Source organism: Eptatretus burgeri, chromosome 3 (assembly GCF_056783735.1).
Source record: "Eptatretus burgeri isolate ZD-2024b chromosome 3, Ebu_testis_v1, whole genome shotgun sequence".
NCBI lineage: Eukaryota > Metazoa > Chordata > Myxini > Myxiniformes > Myxinidae > Eptatretus > Eptatretus burgeri.
Window position 1 is genome coordinate 39,404,327 of NC_140963.1, and position 18,213 is coordinate 39,422,539.

General features: G+C 41.8%; 1 protein-coding gene across 1 annotated transcript; it reads right to left on the reverse strand.

Annotated features, from left to right (window-relative positions):
* Nucleotides 1–911: 911 nt before the first annotated feature.
* LOC147029736 (follitropin subunit beta-like) lies at nucleotides 912–13,880 on the reverse strand. The gene is made up of 3 exons (XM_085873010.1): nucleotides 13,758–13,880; nucleotides 5,175–5,346; nucleotides 912–1,385 (listed from the first exon to the last, which is right to left on the reverse strand). The coding sequence occupies exons 1-3, from the start codon at nucleotides 13,826–13,828 to the stop codon at nucleotides 1,131–1,133; spliced, it is 498 nt and encodes a 165-aa protein (XP_085729136.1). The 5' UTR covers nucleotides 13,829–13,880; the 3' UTR covers nucleotides 912–1,130.
* Between the last annotated feature and the right edge of the window lie 4,333 nt (nucleotides 13,881–18,213).

The following is an 18,213-nucleotide window of genomic DNA, read 5'->3' on the forward strand; positions in this document are numbered from 1 at the left end:
TTACAGTGCCACCAATTAGGAATTTCCCTAGATATGGAAAAATAAAGATTATTATCATTTTCAAGGGGATTTACAGAGTTGGTGCAAGAACATTTTCCTCTCAGAGGGGGGTTGGAGCACGTAGAATGAGGGACAGCTTGACGATAAAGTAAAAGGAAGTTTGAAACCCCAACCCAAAGTATAGCTTTCTCTATTCTTCTGATTGTATGTTGTTTCCTGAACATCGGCACCACAGGGTTTTCTGGATAACTTTGAGCAGGCAAGTTGAATGAAAAGCATTCAGTTTACGGAACAAGGGCTGGCAGGATGACCTCGAGGTACACACACTTGCCTCTAAACCGTCGCACCTTGGTTTGAATCCCGACCCAGCTATAAGCTGTCATACTGATGTTTCACAGGTTGGGTGATTCATCAATGTGTGTGCCGTCCCTCAGATGGACGTTCAACACCTGCCGGCATTGGTTGATGGACATTAATGATCCCACAGTGACCTTGGTGAACAGTAGACGAACTAGCGCATGCAACATGGCCAAGTTCTAAATTCCTGCCCTAACTACTGCCGGGAAGGCAATGGTAAAGCACTCAGTATCACCCTTGCCAACAAACTGTTTCGGCAGCACTAACGCTCTGCAACAGAGTGTGGTATATCAGACTCAGAATATTGAACAAAAGGACCAAGAGTAAGGGGGATGGGGGGGTCTTGCCTCAACCTTACTCCAAACTTCGCAACTTCAACTTGATACAGGAATAATCAAAATGGGAAGAGAGAAGAGGCAAGTAAGTGAAGAAAACAATAAGGTATAACACGAGTCATATTTTGCCTTTGTGATTAGTCCAGAGATAATGAGGAAAAACCAAAGTCCAGAACAGTATATCGTGAACACCATATGCAATAAGCTGAGAGGCAGGTAAACGATAGAGAACTTTTTAATGAAAGTGGAGATAAAAGTTTATTTCAATTTCTTTTTTTTTTTTAAATATTGACTAGAAACTTCAACAAAGTATGACAATTTGTGACTGGTGAGTTGGATATATCAAGCAAGCAGGAAGTTTTATTCCTAAATGGCAAAGCAATATTAAAAGCTCTGCCTTTGTCTTTATTTACTTTAAACTTCTTCACACATGTTACATCAACTGCTAGTAATGAAAAATCTGCGGTTAATTGTGCATGCGGTAAAATCCATAGGTGTGTTCTCAGAGCTATGCATACAGTCGGTGGATGTGCTGTTGCACTGTGAACAGGAGCAAGACAATGCCATTGGATAATAAACGAGGGGAGAGACGTCCAGCCTGCAGCTTGAGAGGTTCAGGGCTCGGTACACCACATCGCTGTAAACACACGCCTGTTGCATTTGTGGCAAGCTCGGCGAGTCGATGTTGCGTTCCTGCAGCCCAGGAAACACTGAAAATAACTCCTGTGCATTTCCACATTAAGAAAAGATCTTTCTCCGCAAGGACTTTAAGCTCCTTGCAATAATCTCCAAATGAAAGCCAAGGATCCATTTTCAAAATGATACTTTGGAAATCAAAAGCCATTTTTGCACAACAGAGTGAACCATGTTTTTCTGAACTCTGAATCTAATCGCAGTGTGCCCAGTTTTTAATTCATCATTATCCTCATCCTTTATATCATGCCAGACACAGTGGCATTCAGCACAGCATGGCATGGTTCACTTTGCAGTCCAGAAGGAGGTAGTGTGTAGTGTTATGTGGCATAGCTTTAGCCCTGTCAAAGTAATGCTGTTAAGTAATAACAATTAAATAATGAGCGAGTTCATTACTTTTTTCCCCCATTAATTAGTTTTGATGCCAAACATGTGATCGAAAATGCACATTTTTGTGATACTTGTGCACCCGTTCCCGACAGGAGCAACTAGGGGGAAGGGGGGGGGGGATCACGTGTTTGTAATTTGTCCAGGGTGCCACCGATAACTCACCTACTCTTCGTGAAGGACACTGTGGACCCTTTAAAGCCCACAAACTAATGCTGGCAGACGGGATGCCAGCTTAAAATGTATCTGAGAAATGAAACATATTGTTGTAGAATTCCCGCCCGTCGGCGTGCGAGCGACCGCGTTTAGCTAGTAACGGTCGTTTCGCCCACTGAACGGACAATCCAGTCGTGACTTTCCGGAACAACGCCAGAAACCAGTCACGGGTGGGTTTTTAATCCCACCACAACCTTATCCGCACTCTACCCGCGCTACAGGGTCCGATCGCCAAATCTTCGATTTACCTAATTATTCGCGCGGGTAGGTTTCCGAGAGATTGTACCTCAACGGGACCGTTTGGAAACGAGCCGCTTAAGCAGCTCGCTTCCTTTTGGGATAACTGAGCGGGATAATATCGCGCAGTCCCGTTGGACCCGATCACTTTACCGGCTATTTGATCACCAACTATATTCCGAGTGCAACCGACTCAATTAAGGGAAGAGGACGCAACGAACAGGTTTACATTCACACAAGGACATTTATTATAATAAAGCACATATGCAATTAAACAAGGCAAAACACGTATGCAATTATACAAGCAGCAAAAGCACGACAAAAGAACTACGACCGTCGATACGAAATGCAATGCAAACATTTACAGCACACAAAGCACTTAACAATTTCCTACTTATTAGACGGGCCCACGGACGCACGTACGCGCGTGCACGCACGCACGCACGCACACACACACACACACACACACACAATAAATGGTGGCAGAGGCCTTTAATAATGAGCTCCAGCTCGGAGGACAGGTGAGCTGAAACCCAGAACCTATCTCGAACCTCTCCACCTCGTGTGGTCTTCAAGTTGTTCAGACCCGGGCTCCAGCGAAAGCGAGCTGAATCCAATCACCGTGAGCCGCGATCCTTCCCGAGCTCCCGTGAATCCTCCCGCGCTTCTCAACACGTGCAGGTGAGACGAGGCGCCGATCCTTCCTGTCGATGTGTCGCTTCCCCCGAGGAACCACCTCCAAGAAGAGGTCGATGAGTCGCACCAAGCCGGGAAACAAAATGGAGAACAATGAGCTCCACAAACCAAGAAGAAGAAGAAGCCACCATTTGCAGCTCGAGCCGAGCAACCGGCTCAACTTCCTTCCAAAACAAAGCAGCTCGAAGCAAAAAGCTCTCCCGAGCCAAACAGAGGCTGAAGCTCACTGAACCACCAAAGCAAAAAGCCTCCTCCCGAGCCAGGCCTCAGCCGAAGCTCACTGAGCCAGCCGAAGCAAAAAGCTTCTGAAGGCCTCAACCCTAGCGCAAGCCAAGCAGGAACCGGCGGTCTGCTGAACGACTCCCCTCAACTCCCTTCTCCAACTCCCCCACGAACAAAGAAAAGATCTCCTCTTATCCTTCTCCCGCCTTTCCCCCGCTCCCGGCGTGACTCATGACTGATGCCCTCGTGCTCCATCCCCCGCTCAGCCATGGGTGGGAGGGAGTTGTTGACATCATGAGTCATGGGACAGCAGGGTTCTTCCTCTTCGCAGAAGAGGGGGAGGGATGTCTCCATTGTTCGTTCCCTAACTATTAAATTGATCCGCAGAGCATCTAATCGATTTCTGAACATTTAAACAATGGAAGGTGAGCTATCTAGGGAACAAGCACTTATCGACATAGCTGACTAAAGGAACCTGAATGTTGCGTGCAATCAAATTCCCAAATTCGTAACAATATTGAAGAATCACCCTGCCTGTGAAAAACCAGGATGACAGTTGGGTTGGGATTCAAACCCAGGATGGACAGCTTAGATGAGAGTGTGCATAGCTCTGCATCGCTCGAGGCCATCCTGCCAGCCCCCGTGTTAATATTATTATGCCATTATGATTGGACAAAATTGACTGATTAGTTTGTGGTTAGAATAATTTTGACGAAAACTATAACTTGGATGACATCGAGGCTGGAGTTGGGATTGAAGGAAGATGTATCAACAACCTCAGGTATGTTGATGATACCATTCTGTTGGCAGAAAGTAAAGAAGACTTGATGAAACTGCCGCAGACAGTGAAGAAGGAAAGTGAAAAGGCCAGTCTTCATTTAAACTTCAAAAATATTCAAATCTTGTTCACCGAGAAGATTGATGCATTGAGAAGGGGTGTGTTCCATTACCAATCAGCTTGTAGAGCACTCCCCAAGTGTCTCGCTTGAATCGATACTAATAAATGTCAGTGTGTGTCAGTCCGTCCATCATTCCTTCTGTCAATCCGTCTCCTCCATAACTCCAAAACCATGAAACCTAGCAGCCCCAAGCTTTATATGCATGTGAAGGGAACTCCAAGGGAGTACATGAATGAAAATTTGGTGTTTGGGTTAATTTAAACACTCCCTTTGAAGATAATTAATGGCCTTATTTAATTATCTTTATCAAGGGGTTGTTATGCTTGGTCACCTCGCTGTCCTCCCCTTCAGGCTAACCTTCTCCCAAACCACCCGCCACCCCTCATCTCTCCCCCCCCTCTCCGAAACCGAAACATGTATAGCGACATTTGGTGAGGCGTCGCTCTCCCCACCCCACCCTTCCTCACTCTTTCCCCCTTCCTAGCTCTCCCCTTGCCCCTCATTAAAGTTCACTGGAAGGATCATACCATGCATGATATTATTAGTCAGAAAACAAAAAGTCAGTGAAAAACTAAGACAGACAGACAGAAAATTGCATATTTTAGTAAGTCAACCAAATAAACGAAGGCAACACTTCATTATTGAAATTTCCTGAAGATGACCTGAGAGATGGAAACCTTGACCAGCACAAACAGAAGATGCCATTTCGGCAGAATTGGAATCGGGTGTAATTTTTCCCCATTTTTATCCCCGTTCGACCATTTTTGAATTGTTCTCAAAAATTTCAACATGAAGCTGAATTACCTTGTACTTGTATAAATTACGTGAAATAATAGCGATTTATCACATCTATTATCCTCCCATTTTCATCTTTTTTCTACGTACTACAATACAACCACTTTTTGCTACACAGCATGTTAAAGTCACCATAATCCATTGAATTTTTCCTGACTTTCCATATACCTGTATCGTACACACCTCTTTGCCTTCAATGCTACGTTGTCTTCGATGTTAGCTTATAGAGCAGATAATATGTTTATTAGTCATTATATGTGTTGATTCCGTAGAAATGATGATAATGACGAAACGATTGTGTATTACAGAAAACACAGAAACAGCATCTTTGGCTTACAAACGTGTAACAGTAACCAGAGCAAATTATAGCGTCAACAGCATGGCACTGTGCACATCCTTCCTTCTCCAACAAGATGGTAGTGTGCAGAATGCCACAGCGGGACTCCAGCAAAGGCAGGGTCAAGAGGAGAATCAGAGCCAACAGAAAGATCTTCATTTTCATCATTTTCCTGATCACAAGGGAAAAATAAATGAAGATTACCCTTAGAAACCGTTGCTTGAAAGTATTTCAAAACTTTAAAGATAATTATGCAATTAACTTGAACTGAAAACAAATGTTTCTTCAAAAGGTAAGAATCAACTATCATGGATTACAAGTGGTAACACCTTGAGTTTAAGAAGGAACCAGGAAATACTTTCAAATTTAGCATGTCTGAAACGAGAAAAACTGCAAATCAAGAAAAAGCTGGTTTTCTAGAACTCGTACACCTGCTCACTGCAGGAGTGGTAGGGGAAGTTATGTTAACATAATATTATTATTATTATTATTATTATTATTATTATTATTGCCATCACTGTTATGTAACGATAAATTTATTAATTACTGAAACGTTACATCAAGTCACTAAAAGGATCAGACCGTACATGACATTATAACATGTAAGATCAGGTCATCAAAAGGATCAGACCATACATGACATTATAACATGTTAGATCAGGTCATCAAAAGGATCAGACCATACGTGACATTATAGCATGTGAGATCAGGTCATCAAAAGGATCAGACCATACATGATATTATAACATGTTAGATCAGGTCATCAAAAGGATCAGACCACACATGATATAACATGTGAGATCAGGTCATCAAAAGGATCAGACCATACATGATATTATAACATGTAAAATCAGGTCATCAAAAGGATCAGACCATACGTGACATTACAACATGTGAGATCAGGTCATCAAAAGGATCAGACCATACATGACATTATAACATGTAAAATCAGGTCATCAAAAGGATCAGACCATACATGATATTATAACATGTTAGATCAGGTCATCAAAAGGATCAGACCACACATGATATAACATGTGAGATCAGGTCATCAAAAGGATCAGACCATACGTGACATTATAACATGTTAGATCAGGTCATCAAAAGGATCACACCATACGTAACATTATAACATGTTCGATCAGGTTATTGGAAGGATCAGACCATACATGAGATTATAACATGTTAGCTCAGGTCACTGGAAGGATCAGACCATACATGATATAACATGTTAGATCAGGTCATTGGAAGGACCAGACCACACATGACATTACAACATGTTAGATAAGGTCATTGGAAGGATCAGACCATACATGACATCATAATATGTTGGATCAGATCATTGGAAGGATCAGACCATGCATGACATTATAATATGTTAGATCAGGTCATTGGAAGGATCAGACCATACATGACATAATAACATGTGAGATCAGGTCACTAAAAGGATCAGACCATACAAGACATTATAACATGTTAGATCAGGTCATTGGAAGGATCAGACCATACATGACATTATAACATGTGAGATCAGGTCATTAAAAGGATCAGACCATGCATGACATTATAACATGTTAGATAAGGTCATTATAAGGATCAGACCATGCATGACATTATAACATGTTAGATAAGGTCATTAGAAGGATCAGACCATGCATGACATTATCACATGTTAGAACAAGTCATTGGAAGGATCAGACCATGCATGACATTATAACATGTGAGATCAGGTCATTAGAAGGATTAGACCATACATGACATTATAACATGTTAGATCAAGTCATTGGAACGATCAAACCATGCATGACATTATAACATGTGAGATCAGGTCATTGGAAGGATCAGACCATGCATGACATTATAACATGTGAGATCAGGTCATTAGAAGGATCAGACCATACATGACATTATAACATGTTAGATCAGGTCATTGGAAAGATCAGACCAGACATGATATTATAACATGTGAGATCATGTTATTAGAAGGATCAGGCCAGACATGACATTAAAACATGTTATATCAGGTCATTGGAAGGATCAGGCCATACATGACATTATAACATGGTAGATAAGGTCATTGGAAGAATCAGACCATGCATGACATTATAACATGTGAGATCAGGTTATTGCAAGGATCAGAGCATGCATGATATTATAACATGTTATATCAGGTTATTGGAAGGATCAGAGCATGCATGATATTATAACATGTTAAATCAGGTGATTGGAAGGATCAGACCATGCATGACATTATAACATGTTAGATCAGGTCATTGGAGGGATCAGACCATACATGACATTATAACATGTAAAATCAGGTCATCAAAAGGATCAGACCATACGTGACATTACAACATGTGAGATCAGGTCATCAAAAGGATCAGACCATACATGACATTATAACATGTTAGATGAGGTCATCAAAAGGATCAGACCATACATGACATTATAACATGTGAGATCAGGTCATTGGAAGGATCAGATCATGCATGACATTATAACATGTTAAATCAGGTGATTGGAAGGATCAGACCATGCATGACATTATACCATGTTAGATCAGGTCATTGGAGGGATCAGACCATAAATGACATTATAACATGTGAGATCAGGTCATTAAAAGGATCAGACCACACATGACATTATAACATGTAAGATCAGGTCATTGGAAGGATCAGACCATGCATGACATTTTAACATGTGAGATCAGGTCATTAGAAGGATCAGACAATACATGACATTATAATATGTGAGATCAGGTCATTGAAAGGATCAGACCATACATGACATTATAACATGTGAGATCAGGTCATTAGAAGGATCAGACCATGCATGACATTATAACATGAAACATCAGGTCTTTGAAAGGATCAGACCATACATAACATTATAACATGTGAGATCAGGTCATAAGAAGGATCAGACCATACACGACATTATAACATGTGAGATCAGGTCCGCACCAGGGAAAAATTTTAAACTTGGCACAAAGCAAGTACTCCTCATGGGGAATGAGTTTGATTTATGATGTCATAGGTGCCCTTGATATTACGTCATAATTGCATATGTAGAACGCCACATCTGATCAGTATGAAAAATTTTGAGGGTCATCTCAGGATAAAATGGTCCACAGAAAAAAATGTCATGACGTCATCGGCCACGTGATTCGGCGGCCATATTGTTTTGTTTAAAAACCTTCAAAAACCTTCTTCTCTAAAATGGCTGAAAAGATCGAGGTGAAACTTTATATGTATGACCGCCTATTCATGAGGAACCAAGGAGTCAGACATATGACATCATAGGCCACATGGTTTGACAGCCATATTTGATTTACTTGAAAACCTATAAAAATACACCAATCAAAAAGAAGTCCTGGTGAGGGTTTGCAATCTCTGATTGCTCTTTTCTTGTTACTTTTGTCATGTGAAGCGGCTTGGAAGTACACCACCATTAGCTATCTTAACACAGATATACAGCTTAACACTGACTTCCCCCAAGGCAGAACACCCCCTTTGTGATGGGAGCAAGTTAAATCGCTCCAACCTCCATCATTCAACCTCCATCATTCATGCATGAAGACTCTTGTAAGCAGCTTTGTGAGCTAAAGGTTGTTGCTGCTTACCTAGAGGCCTAACCAGTCGAGACAGCAATCTGATCCGTTCATCTGAGAGGGACGCCATAAGTAGAGAATTCCTTAATCATGTTGAGTTTCCTCGAAACTTCTTTGTTTAATAGCAACCGTTTGAAAATGTGAGTGTATATTGGACAGACGTTCCTGAAATGTCTGTGGTGATAATAGTTTTTATGTCTGGAAGGTGTGCCCCATGAAAGCCATAATAACCTATTTCAAGTCTGAAGACGACGATAGTTCACGAGCTGTATTTGACGATGTAGATTGTTTCAGAAGTCAAGGATGAGACAATGTGATAATGTTTGACCAAGTTATAAAAATGATCAACATGATGTGGTACGAGTGACAGGTTATTAGCTGCAAAATGTCGAAAACCCGGTTTCATTCAACAACTTAAAAAATTTGACCTTTGCATAACCTTTAAAGGTCACAAAACAATGTTGTGGACATTAAAATAAGGAAACAGGATACGTGCTATAGCTTATTGGAGTTAGTTCGTCGAAGAAGGTCGAAAACCCGGTTCAATTCCCACAACTCTGAAAATTTGACCGTTGTAACATGTGAGATCGCCAAGGATCTTTATAACATATGCCAAAACTCCTAGGAGAATTAACACCTTTAAAGGTCAAAGGTCAAGGATTACGACATTTGGTGCAAAACTTCCTCTGAAACATTCCAGGAACAATATAACGTCATATAGCCTCTATGGCATTTTACACTCCTTGGATTATCCATACTTTGATGAAATCAGCATAAAAACAAACTTGAAGGGGGCGCCACGGGCAAGGTGTTTGAGATAGAGAAAAATGGTTTGAAGACTTTAGGTGGGGAATGACCTCAAGATTATGCATAAAAAATATTGTCATCCGAGCTCTCAAAGTTTGGGCGGTCGTATGATTTTTGTCAAAATTCGAAATTTTCAAAGTTCGTGACCTTGTGACCTTGACCTTGGGACAAAATGAAAAATCGAGCTCCGTGGGGCTATGCAGGTGTCATTGGGCTAACCAAATACCGAAACCCCTGCCAGATTCGACAAACCCCCTAGGAGAAGATGCAAATTGAAATTGGCTACCCCCTAAAAACACAATTTGCAATTTTTTAAGTTCGTGACCTTGTGGCCTTGACCTTGGGACGAAAATGAAAAATCGACCTCCATGGGCCTATGCAGGTGCCATTGGGCTAACCAAATACCGAAAACCTCAGCCAGATTCGATAAAACCCTCAGAGAAGAAAAATTTTTAGGTCACAATTCGCAATTTTATAAGTTCGTGACCTTGTGGCCTTGACCTTGGGACAAAAATGAAAAATTGAGCTCTGTGAGGCTATGCAGGTGCCATTGGGCTAACCAAATACCGAAAACCTCAGCCAGATTCGACAAAACCCTCGGAGAAGAAAATTTTTTTTGTCAACATTCGCAATTTTCTAAATTCGTGACCTTGTGACCTTGACCTTGGGACGAAAATGAAAAATCGAGCTCCGTGGAGATATGCAGGTGCCATTGGGCTAACCAAATACCAAAACCCCTGTCAGATTCCACAAAACTCCGAGGAGAAGATGCAAATTGAAATCGGCTACCCCCTAAAAACACATGTTTTTTGGGCGTGGCTCCGCCCATAATGGGCGCACTATACTCATTTTCAGGAAAACACAACTAGATCATGATATAAACTTCCCACCAAAATGTTGTCAGGATCGGATCAAAACCCACGGAGCTATGCTCGGGACAGACAGACAGACAGACACACACACAACAATAACAAATATAGTGGTCACTTATTTTTTTTCGTTAAAATATTTTTTCGTGAACCAATACACCTCAACATGGAGTTTGTGCAAGGTGTAAACCCCCCATGGGGATGGGGGGGGAAGTTAAATCTCTGCAACCTCCATTGTATAACCCTTAGTCCCCCCTGTCATGTTTGGTTGCAATTAGATAAGTAACCACCAAATGTATCGTGGTCAAAAACAGAGACAGATATACAGACAGATAGACAGACACCAAATTGTATATTTTAGTAAGATAACCTGCTCAGGAAGGATTCATACACTTTGGCCACAGGTGCTAAAAACAGTCGCTATCACCAATTATCTCGGCCAGTGTATATAAAAACAAAAAACACGGTTCGTCCTTGAAACCTTGGTATATGTCTCTTATTTACATACTGTTTGAACGCCATTTGCACCCTGACTACATGTATGTTTATTAATTACGTACTATTGGAAGGTACCTTTTAAACATTTTGACCCTTTAGACTGCTGAAACCCCTTATACCTCTCTATACCTTTAGACCCCTTGAGACCTGATATACCCCAAGACCTTCTAGAACCTCAAGAACTATAAAAGCAACCCTAACACCCCTAAAGACCTACAAGACCCTTAATACCCCTAAAGACCCCAAGACCTTTGAGACCCCCCCAAGACCTTTATGAACCTTTAACCCCCCCCCCCCCCCAAATCAAGAACATTACGACCCACAAGATTCTTGACACCTTTAGACTCCTTCACCATTTGGACCATTATATCCATTAGATCCCTTGACCTTTACACCCTAAAGTCCCCTTAGACCCTTCAGACATGTTAGACAGTTTGGACCCTTGATTATTTAGAGCTTCAGATCACTTCGACCTTTTAAATACTTTTTTACATGCTTGAGAGATTAGACCCTTTCGACCCCTTTTCTTCATTGCATGGCCCACGAGCCACTGGTGGCTTAAAGTGTTTCCCCGATGTGTGGCTGATGATACACAAATGTCAAAACACCCCATCGTAATCCACCATAAATGCTATCAAATTGGCCCAATGGTTTCAAGTGAGTGTTCCAACGCAAAGCATAAAGGTAGCATAACTACATCAGGATATGGTTGCAGTATACAAACAATTATGCTTGCCAAAGATCTACACAGAATACTCCATAATGTCAAAGTGGAATTTCTTTTTAGAAATTTTTACAAATTAATTAAAAATGAAAAGCTGAAATGTCTTGCATCAATAAGTATTCAACCCCTTTCTATAACACTCCAAATTGAGCTCAGGTGCATTCAATTTCCTTTGTTCATCCTTTGACCATCCTTGAGATGTGTCTACAACTTGATTGGAGTCCACTTGTGGCCAATTCAATTGATTGGACATAACTTAGAAAGAAACACACCATTCTATAGATGGTCCCACAGTTGACAGTGCATGTCAGAGCAGAAACTACACCATGAAGTCCAAGGAACTGTCCATAGAACTCTGAGATATAATTGTGAGGAAGCATAGATATGGGGAAGGGTACAAAACAATTTATAAAGAACACAGTGAGCTTGACAATTAGGAAATGGAAAGAATATTGAACTCCCCAAACTCTTCTAAAAGCTGGCCGTGACCAAGAACCAAGCTGGCAAGAAATACCGTGGTCAGGGAGGTGACCAAGAACCCAAAGACCACTCTGACAAAACTACAGAGTTCCTTAGTTGACATGGAAGAACCTGCTGAAAGGACAAGTCTCTGCAGAACTTTGCAAATCTAGGCTTTATGGGGGAGTGGCCAGATGGAAGCCACTCCTGAGAAAAATGCACATGACAGCATGTCTGGCTTTTGCAAAAAGACACGTGAAAGACTCTGACAGCATGAGGTAAAAGATTATGAGGTCTGATGAGACAAAGATTGAAATCTTTGGCCTGAATGCAAAGCGATACATCTGGTGGAAACCGAGCACAGCTCATCACCCATCTAACACCATCCCTACCACGAAGCATGGTGGTGGCAGCATCACGCTATTTGGATGCTTTTCAGTGGGCAGGGACTGGGAGACTTGTAAGAATAGATGGAACAATTAATGGAGCGAAATACAGGCAAAGCCATGAGGAGAACCTGCTTCAGAGTGCAAAAGACCTGAGACTGCGACGAAGATTTACGTTCCAACAGGACAATGACCCCAAGCATACAGCCAAAGCAACACTGGAATGGCTTCAGAACAAGAACATGAAAGTCCTTGAGTGGCCCAGTCAAAGCCCAGACTTAAAACCCATTAAGAATCTGTGGAAAGACTTGAAATGTGCTGCTCACCAACGCTTCCAATCCAACTTGACAGAGCATCAGCAAATGTGCAAGGAAGAATGGGAGAAAATCCCCAAATCCCGATGCGCAAAGCTGATACAGACATACCCATGAAGACTCGAAGTTGTAATCACTGTTGTAATCAAATTTGTGGAATATTTCAATTGTCATCCTATACATCCAGCATCATGATCAAACAATGAATGCTACCCTATACAATGTGTCACCACACAATTTGAGATAGACAATACTGTTAGATTATCATCTCATACAAGTCATGTCATTGCAGTGCACTTATTTATTTATTTTGCTGCAGCCTGTGGCTGCTTGGCTGCATCATTTCTGGGGACACAGCTGTACCACTTATGCAGTGCCACCTGTTACCAATAAGCTGGTACTCATTTTGCCAACCTCAAAAGGGTGACAGGTTGAGTCAACACGACTACTACTACTCAGCGGACACATCTGGGATAAATGACCTGGTGATAAATCAACACACCTGGTGTTGATTCAACGGTGGAAGATCGGGGCTTGAACTCAAAACCCCGAAGATTTTAAGCTACCCACCTGAACCATTAAGCCAACATCAGGCCTATTGTAGTGTATGATGAATAAAATATGTCATTAACGACTCTTGACCACTCAAGTTTTCTGACACTTGCACCTCATTAGTGTGGTCCGACCCGAATCCTAAGCAGCATTGTTTTGTCACACGTCATGAATTAAATAATCTTATGCCACAATGTTGGCATATTTCAAGTATTTTACACAAAATATCCTTGTTGAAACATAATGTACACTATATTGTGAGTGCAAATTATAATGCTCAACTGACTAAAGCCAAGCATAGAAACAAATAGGTAAAGTGAACGAAAACAATTTTAAGTGTAAGAAAAGAGAATATAACAGGTACCTTTGTGATGCCTCCCTTAAAGCACAGTTCTTGACTTCGAGAGGAATAGAAGTGCTTGAGAGGTATTTCATTTATAAAGCATTTTAGCAAATTGCGTATGACGTCTTTGTGGATTGAATTCATGCAATTGACGACAGAAGAGGGACTGAGGATATTGTAGATGATACTTCCCAGGGTATCACATAAAGCAGACAGATGTTATCACCTTTTCAGCTGTTTGTTTTCCAATTGGTTGTCTGGATGATCCACCTAGTCTCAACTCAAAGCCATCAGAATCCTGCTTTTGTCGGTTTGTGCATGTTATTGACTTTATCTCTCCAACAATATCTGAAAACTGTAAAAGGTTAAATTTATGTAACACATAATGGTCAGGTGGTAAGTGAAAATGATGACAAACAGATATTGTAAATTTCCACCACATTTTTATCTTGCCAAAACTTCGTTTTTGCAAGATCTGTTACTTGGTAAGTTTTTTTTGTTTGTTTGTCTGTAATCATTGGATTTTTCACCTTTATATCACTCTGTAGAGCACAATTCTCATTGGAAACTCTTGTGGGTACACATATCGTAGTATTATTACAATACCCTTCAGCACACATAAAGGTCAAGGTCAAGGTCAAAGGTCAAGGTCATTTGCGGTAAATCATGGAGGTCGCCAAAACCCTTATTTTTTGAGTAATTTTAATCGAATCATCTCCAAACTTTATGGGAATGTAGTATATGGTCTGGCGCTCAGCTGATTAGTTTTTGGTGGCGATTGGCCTTGACCTTCATGGTTAGCGCCTAAGGTCGAAATATTTTGACCCCAAAGTCAAATTTTGAAATCTTAGGTACCATATCATGTAATACCTCATATGAAAACCCTTGATGAGTGCTTTCTAGATATGTCAAGCTTGAGACATTATGACGTCATTTGGTGACGTTATGAGGCAAACGCATATTTTTAATGGTTACTCTGTAGAACGATTCTCATCGGAATCTCTCGTAGGCAGATATTCCTCAAGGAGTCGCTCCTGGTGGATAGTAGCTCTGTTCACCTCAGTGTGACCTTAAAGAAGTCACACGTGGTCACGTTTTGGCAAGATACGAACATTTTTTTTTGTTTGTTTTTTTTTTTACAAGGAATTGCAAGGAAATTATGCACAGGAGGAGGCTATTCGGTCCATCATGCCTGCACCACACCAATACAAGATCTAATAAATCCGTCAATACCCCTTCCCTTCGTGTGCATCTTTTTTGCTGCAAAACTGGTACTCATTTTGCCAACCTTAGAAGAATGACAGGCAGAGTCAACTCCCTGGTGTTAATTCAGCAGACAACGAGGCTTAAACTCAGGACACTAGGAACCCAAGCCACCACCCTAACCGCTAAGCCAACACCAATGCGATTTACAAAGACAATGTTTTGTATCCCACTGATAGATCAGAGGTTGTATTTGCTTGCACCTCTTTTTTACTGATGGTATATTCTCTGCCGAAAAGGTTTGCATTTTAAAATTTAATTTTGTCTTGCTGATAATGCTTGAAGGCCAACACACATGTCCAAGACTACAGCTTTTAAATGCTGACTTCATCACTGCCACATACAGATATGGTTCTGGTTCTGGTTTCCCTCCCCCCCCATCATATTATTCATTCAATTTTAAGTCAAACAATTGTTGCGATTCCCCAGGTCATATGGAATCCAAATCCAATTATTTATCTTTTCGTTCTTAGGTTTGTTCGTATAATGAACCACGAGGAACAAAGCTGAGTAATTAATCCATCTGTCGTTGAATTTTTTTTTTTTTAACTTTATACCAGACACTCAAATTCTAGTCACATATAGTTCACCCATCAAAACAATCTGGAATTTTCAAAATAAACACATTTATTCACGAGAGAGTTCAGAAAACACGATACCACGTAGTGTTACACAAGAAAACTTAGCATCTCTTTTTGAAAATGGTTACGTCATTAATATAAGTGCATTTAAAAATGCATTTCTCATTGCCATCTCCTGAATGGCAGAGAGTACATTTGGCAGTTGTGATAACTAGACCGGTACTTGGTATAGCGCATACATCCGCCAGGCTGAACAGTTTACGTTTTGTATCCCAATGATAGGGCAGATTTGGATCCAGATATGAACCAAAATCTAATGGGCTTGTTCTTGTCACCTAACCAACTCATCCACTAAGTTTGCTCATAACTCGTCCACAATATTTTGAAATATCATGCCATATATCGCTTTTGGCCCCCTCTCTCAATGGTGAAGAATCATTTAAAAATACAAAAATAATCTCGTATCTGGACCCGAATCTGAATCTTCACGAAAGTCAAATCAATTCGTCCTTGAAACCATCCAACCTGTAAACCAAGTTTCATCCGAATCTGTCCATAACTTGAGATATATATATATATATATATATATATATATATATATATATACATATATATATATATATATATATATATATATATATATATATATATATATATATATATATATTGTTACTGGCCGGGGGTCGGCCGCCAACCGACCGCTCTGAACGGAGCCGCAAGTCGAGTCAGCCCGACCGATCGCCCGAAATATAGATCGCCGCCCGGATAACTCCGAGCGAAGGGTCCTTGTACAAGAACCGAAATACGCCAATCGGCAGATCACGTGGGGTAGGGTCGATTGCCAATCTTCAATGTACCTAAATACCCACGTGATCCAACTACCGGGGTATTCCACCCTCGACGGATCTCATACGGAACAAACCGCCGAGGCGAGCTTGTCCGTGCACGATTCCGAGCGCCGTAATCGCCGGGAACCGTCGGTCCAAATGTCCCCCTATTACGGCAAACCAACGGCTTTCTAACTCCCAACACACGAAATGTTCAGTCAATGAGGGAATGGACGAAACGAGCAGGTTTACATTCACACAAGGACATTTATTATAATGAAACTTATGCAATTAAATAAGGCAAAACACGTATGCAATTATACAAGCAACAAAAGCACGACAAAAGAACTACAACTGTCTACTTATTATGTACAGTCATTTACACTTCACAGCAGTTCCTACTTATTAGACAGGCCCACGGACACACGTACATACATACGTACACACACACACACACACACACACACACACACACACACACACACACACACACACACACACACACACACACACAACGGTGGCTGAGGCCTTTAATCACGAGCTCCAGCTCGGAGGACAGGTGAGCTGAAACTCAGAGCTTGACTCGAACCTCTCCACCTCGTGTGGTCTTCAACTTGTCCGGACCCGGGCTCCAGCGAGAGCGAGCTGGATGCAAATCGCCGTGATCCTTCCCAAGCTCCCGCGAATCCTCCCGTGCTTCTCAACACGTGCCGGTGAGATGAGGCGCCGATACATCCTGTCGATCGTAGTTTCCCCGAGGATCTAACTCCAAGAAGAGGCCGATGCGTCGCACCAAGCCGGGAAACAAAATAGAGAACGAAAAGCTCCACGAACCAAGAAGAAGAGGAAGAAGCCTCCACTCGCAGCTCAAGCCGAACAACCGGCTCAAGTTCCTTCCAAAACAAAGGAGCAGCCGAAGCTCATTGAGCCAGCCGAAGCAAAAAGCTTCCGAAGGCCTCAAGCCAAGCAAGCCAAGCAGGACCCGACGGGTGCTGAACGACTGCTCTCTCCGAAGCAAAAAGCTTACTCCTCCCACGGTACTCAGCACACGAACTCTGCACACGGGACTCAGAACGGGACTCTTCACGAACTCTGCCACGGGACTCCCACGAACTCAGCCCACGAACTCAGCCCTACCACCGGACTCCCACGAACTCTTTTTGAACAAAGAAAAGATGTCCTCTTTATCCTTTGCACCCCCTCCCCCGCACCCGGCGTGACTCATGCCCTCGTGATCCACCCCCAGCTCAACCACGAGTGGGAGGGAGTTGTTGACGTCACCGCAGGGTTCTTCTTCCTCTTCGCAGAAGAGGGGGAGGGACATCTCCATTGTTTGCTCCCTAACTATCAAAATCGATCCGCAGCGCATCTAATCGATTTCAAAACATTTAAACAATGGAAGGTGAGCTATCTAGGGAACATGCACTTATCGACATAGCTGACTAAGGGAACCTGTATGTTGTGTGCAATTGAATTCCAAATTTGTAACAATATATAATTACGGATCTGGAAACCATTTGCATTCAACATACAGATGTTCCAAAAGTCAGTTATGTCGTTAAGTATGTATGTAGTCAGATCCCTTTCCTTTTGTCTAGTGGGAGAATCAAAGGCGTGCGTTGCGATTTCTTTTTAGTTAGGTCATTAAATCTTTACATCCAACGAACAACCAACAACCATTCCATTCCCCATCACGATCCACTACCCACCCGCTGTCCACAAGCACTCTGACTTGCCAAGACAGGGTCTTGCAGCCGTTCCTTGCCGCTTCCACCAACGTTCCTTCCACAAACGTTCTAACTCTTG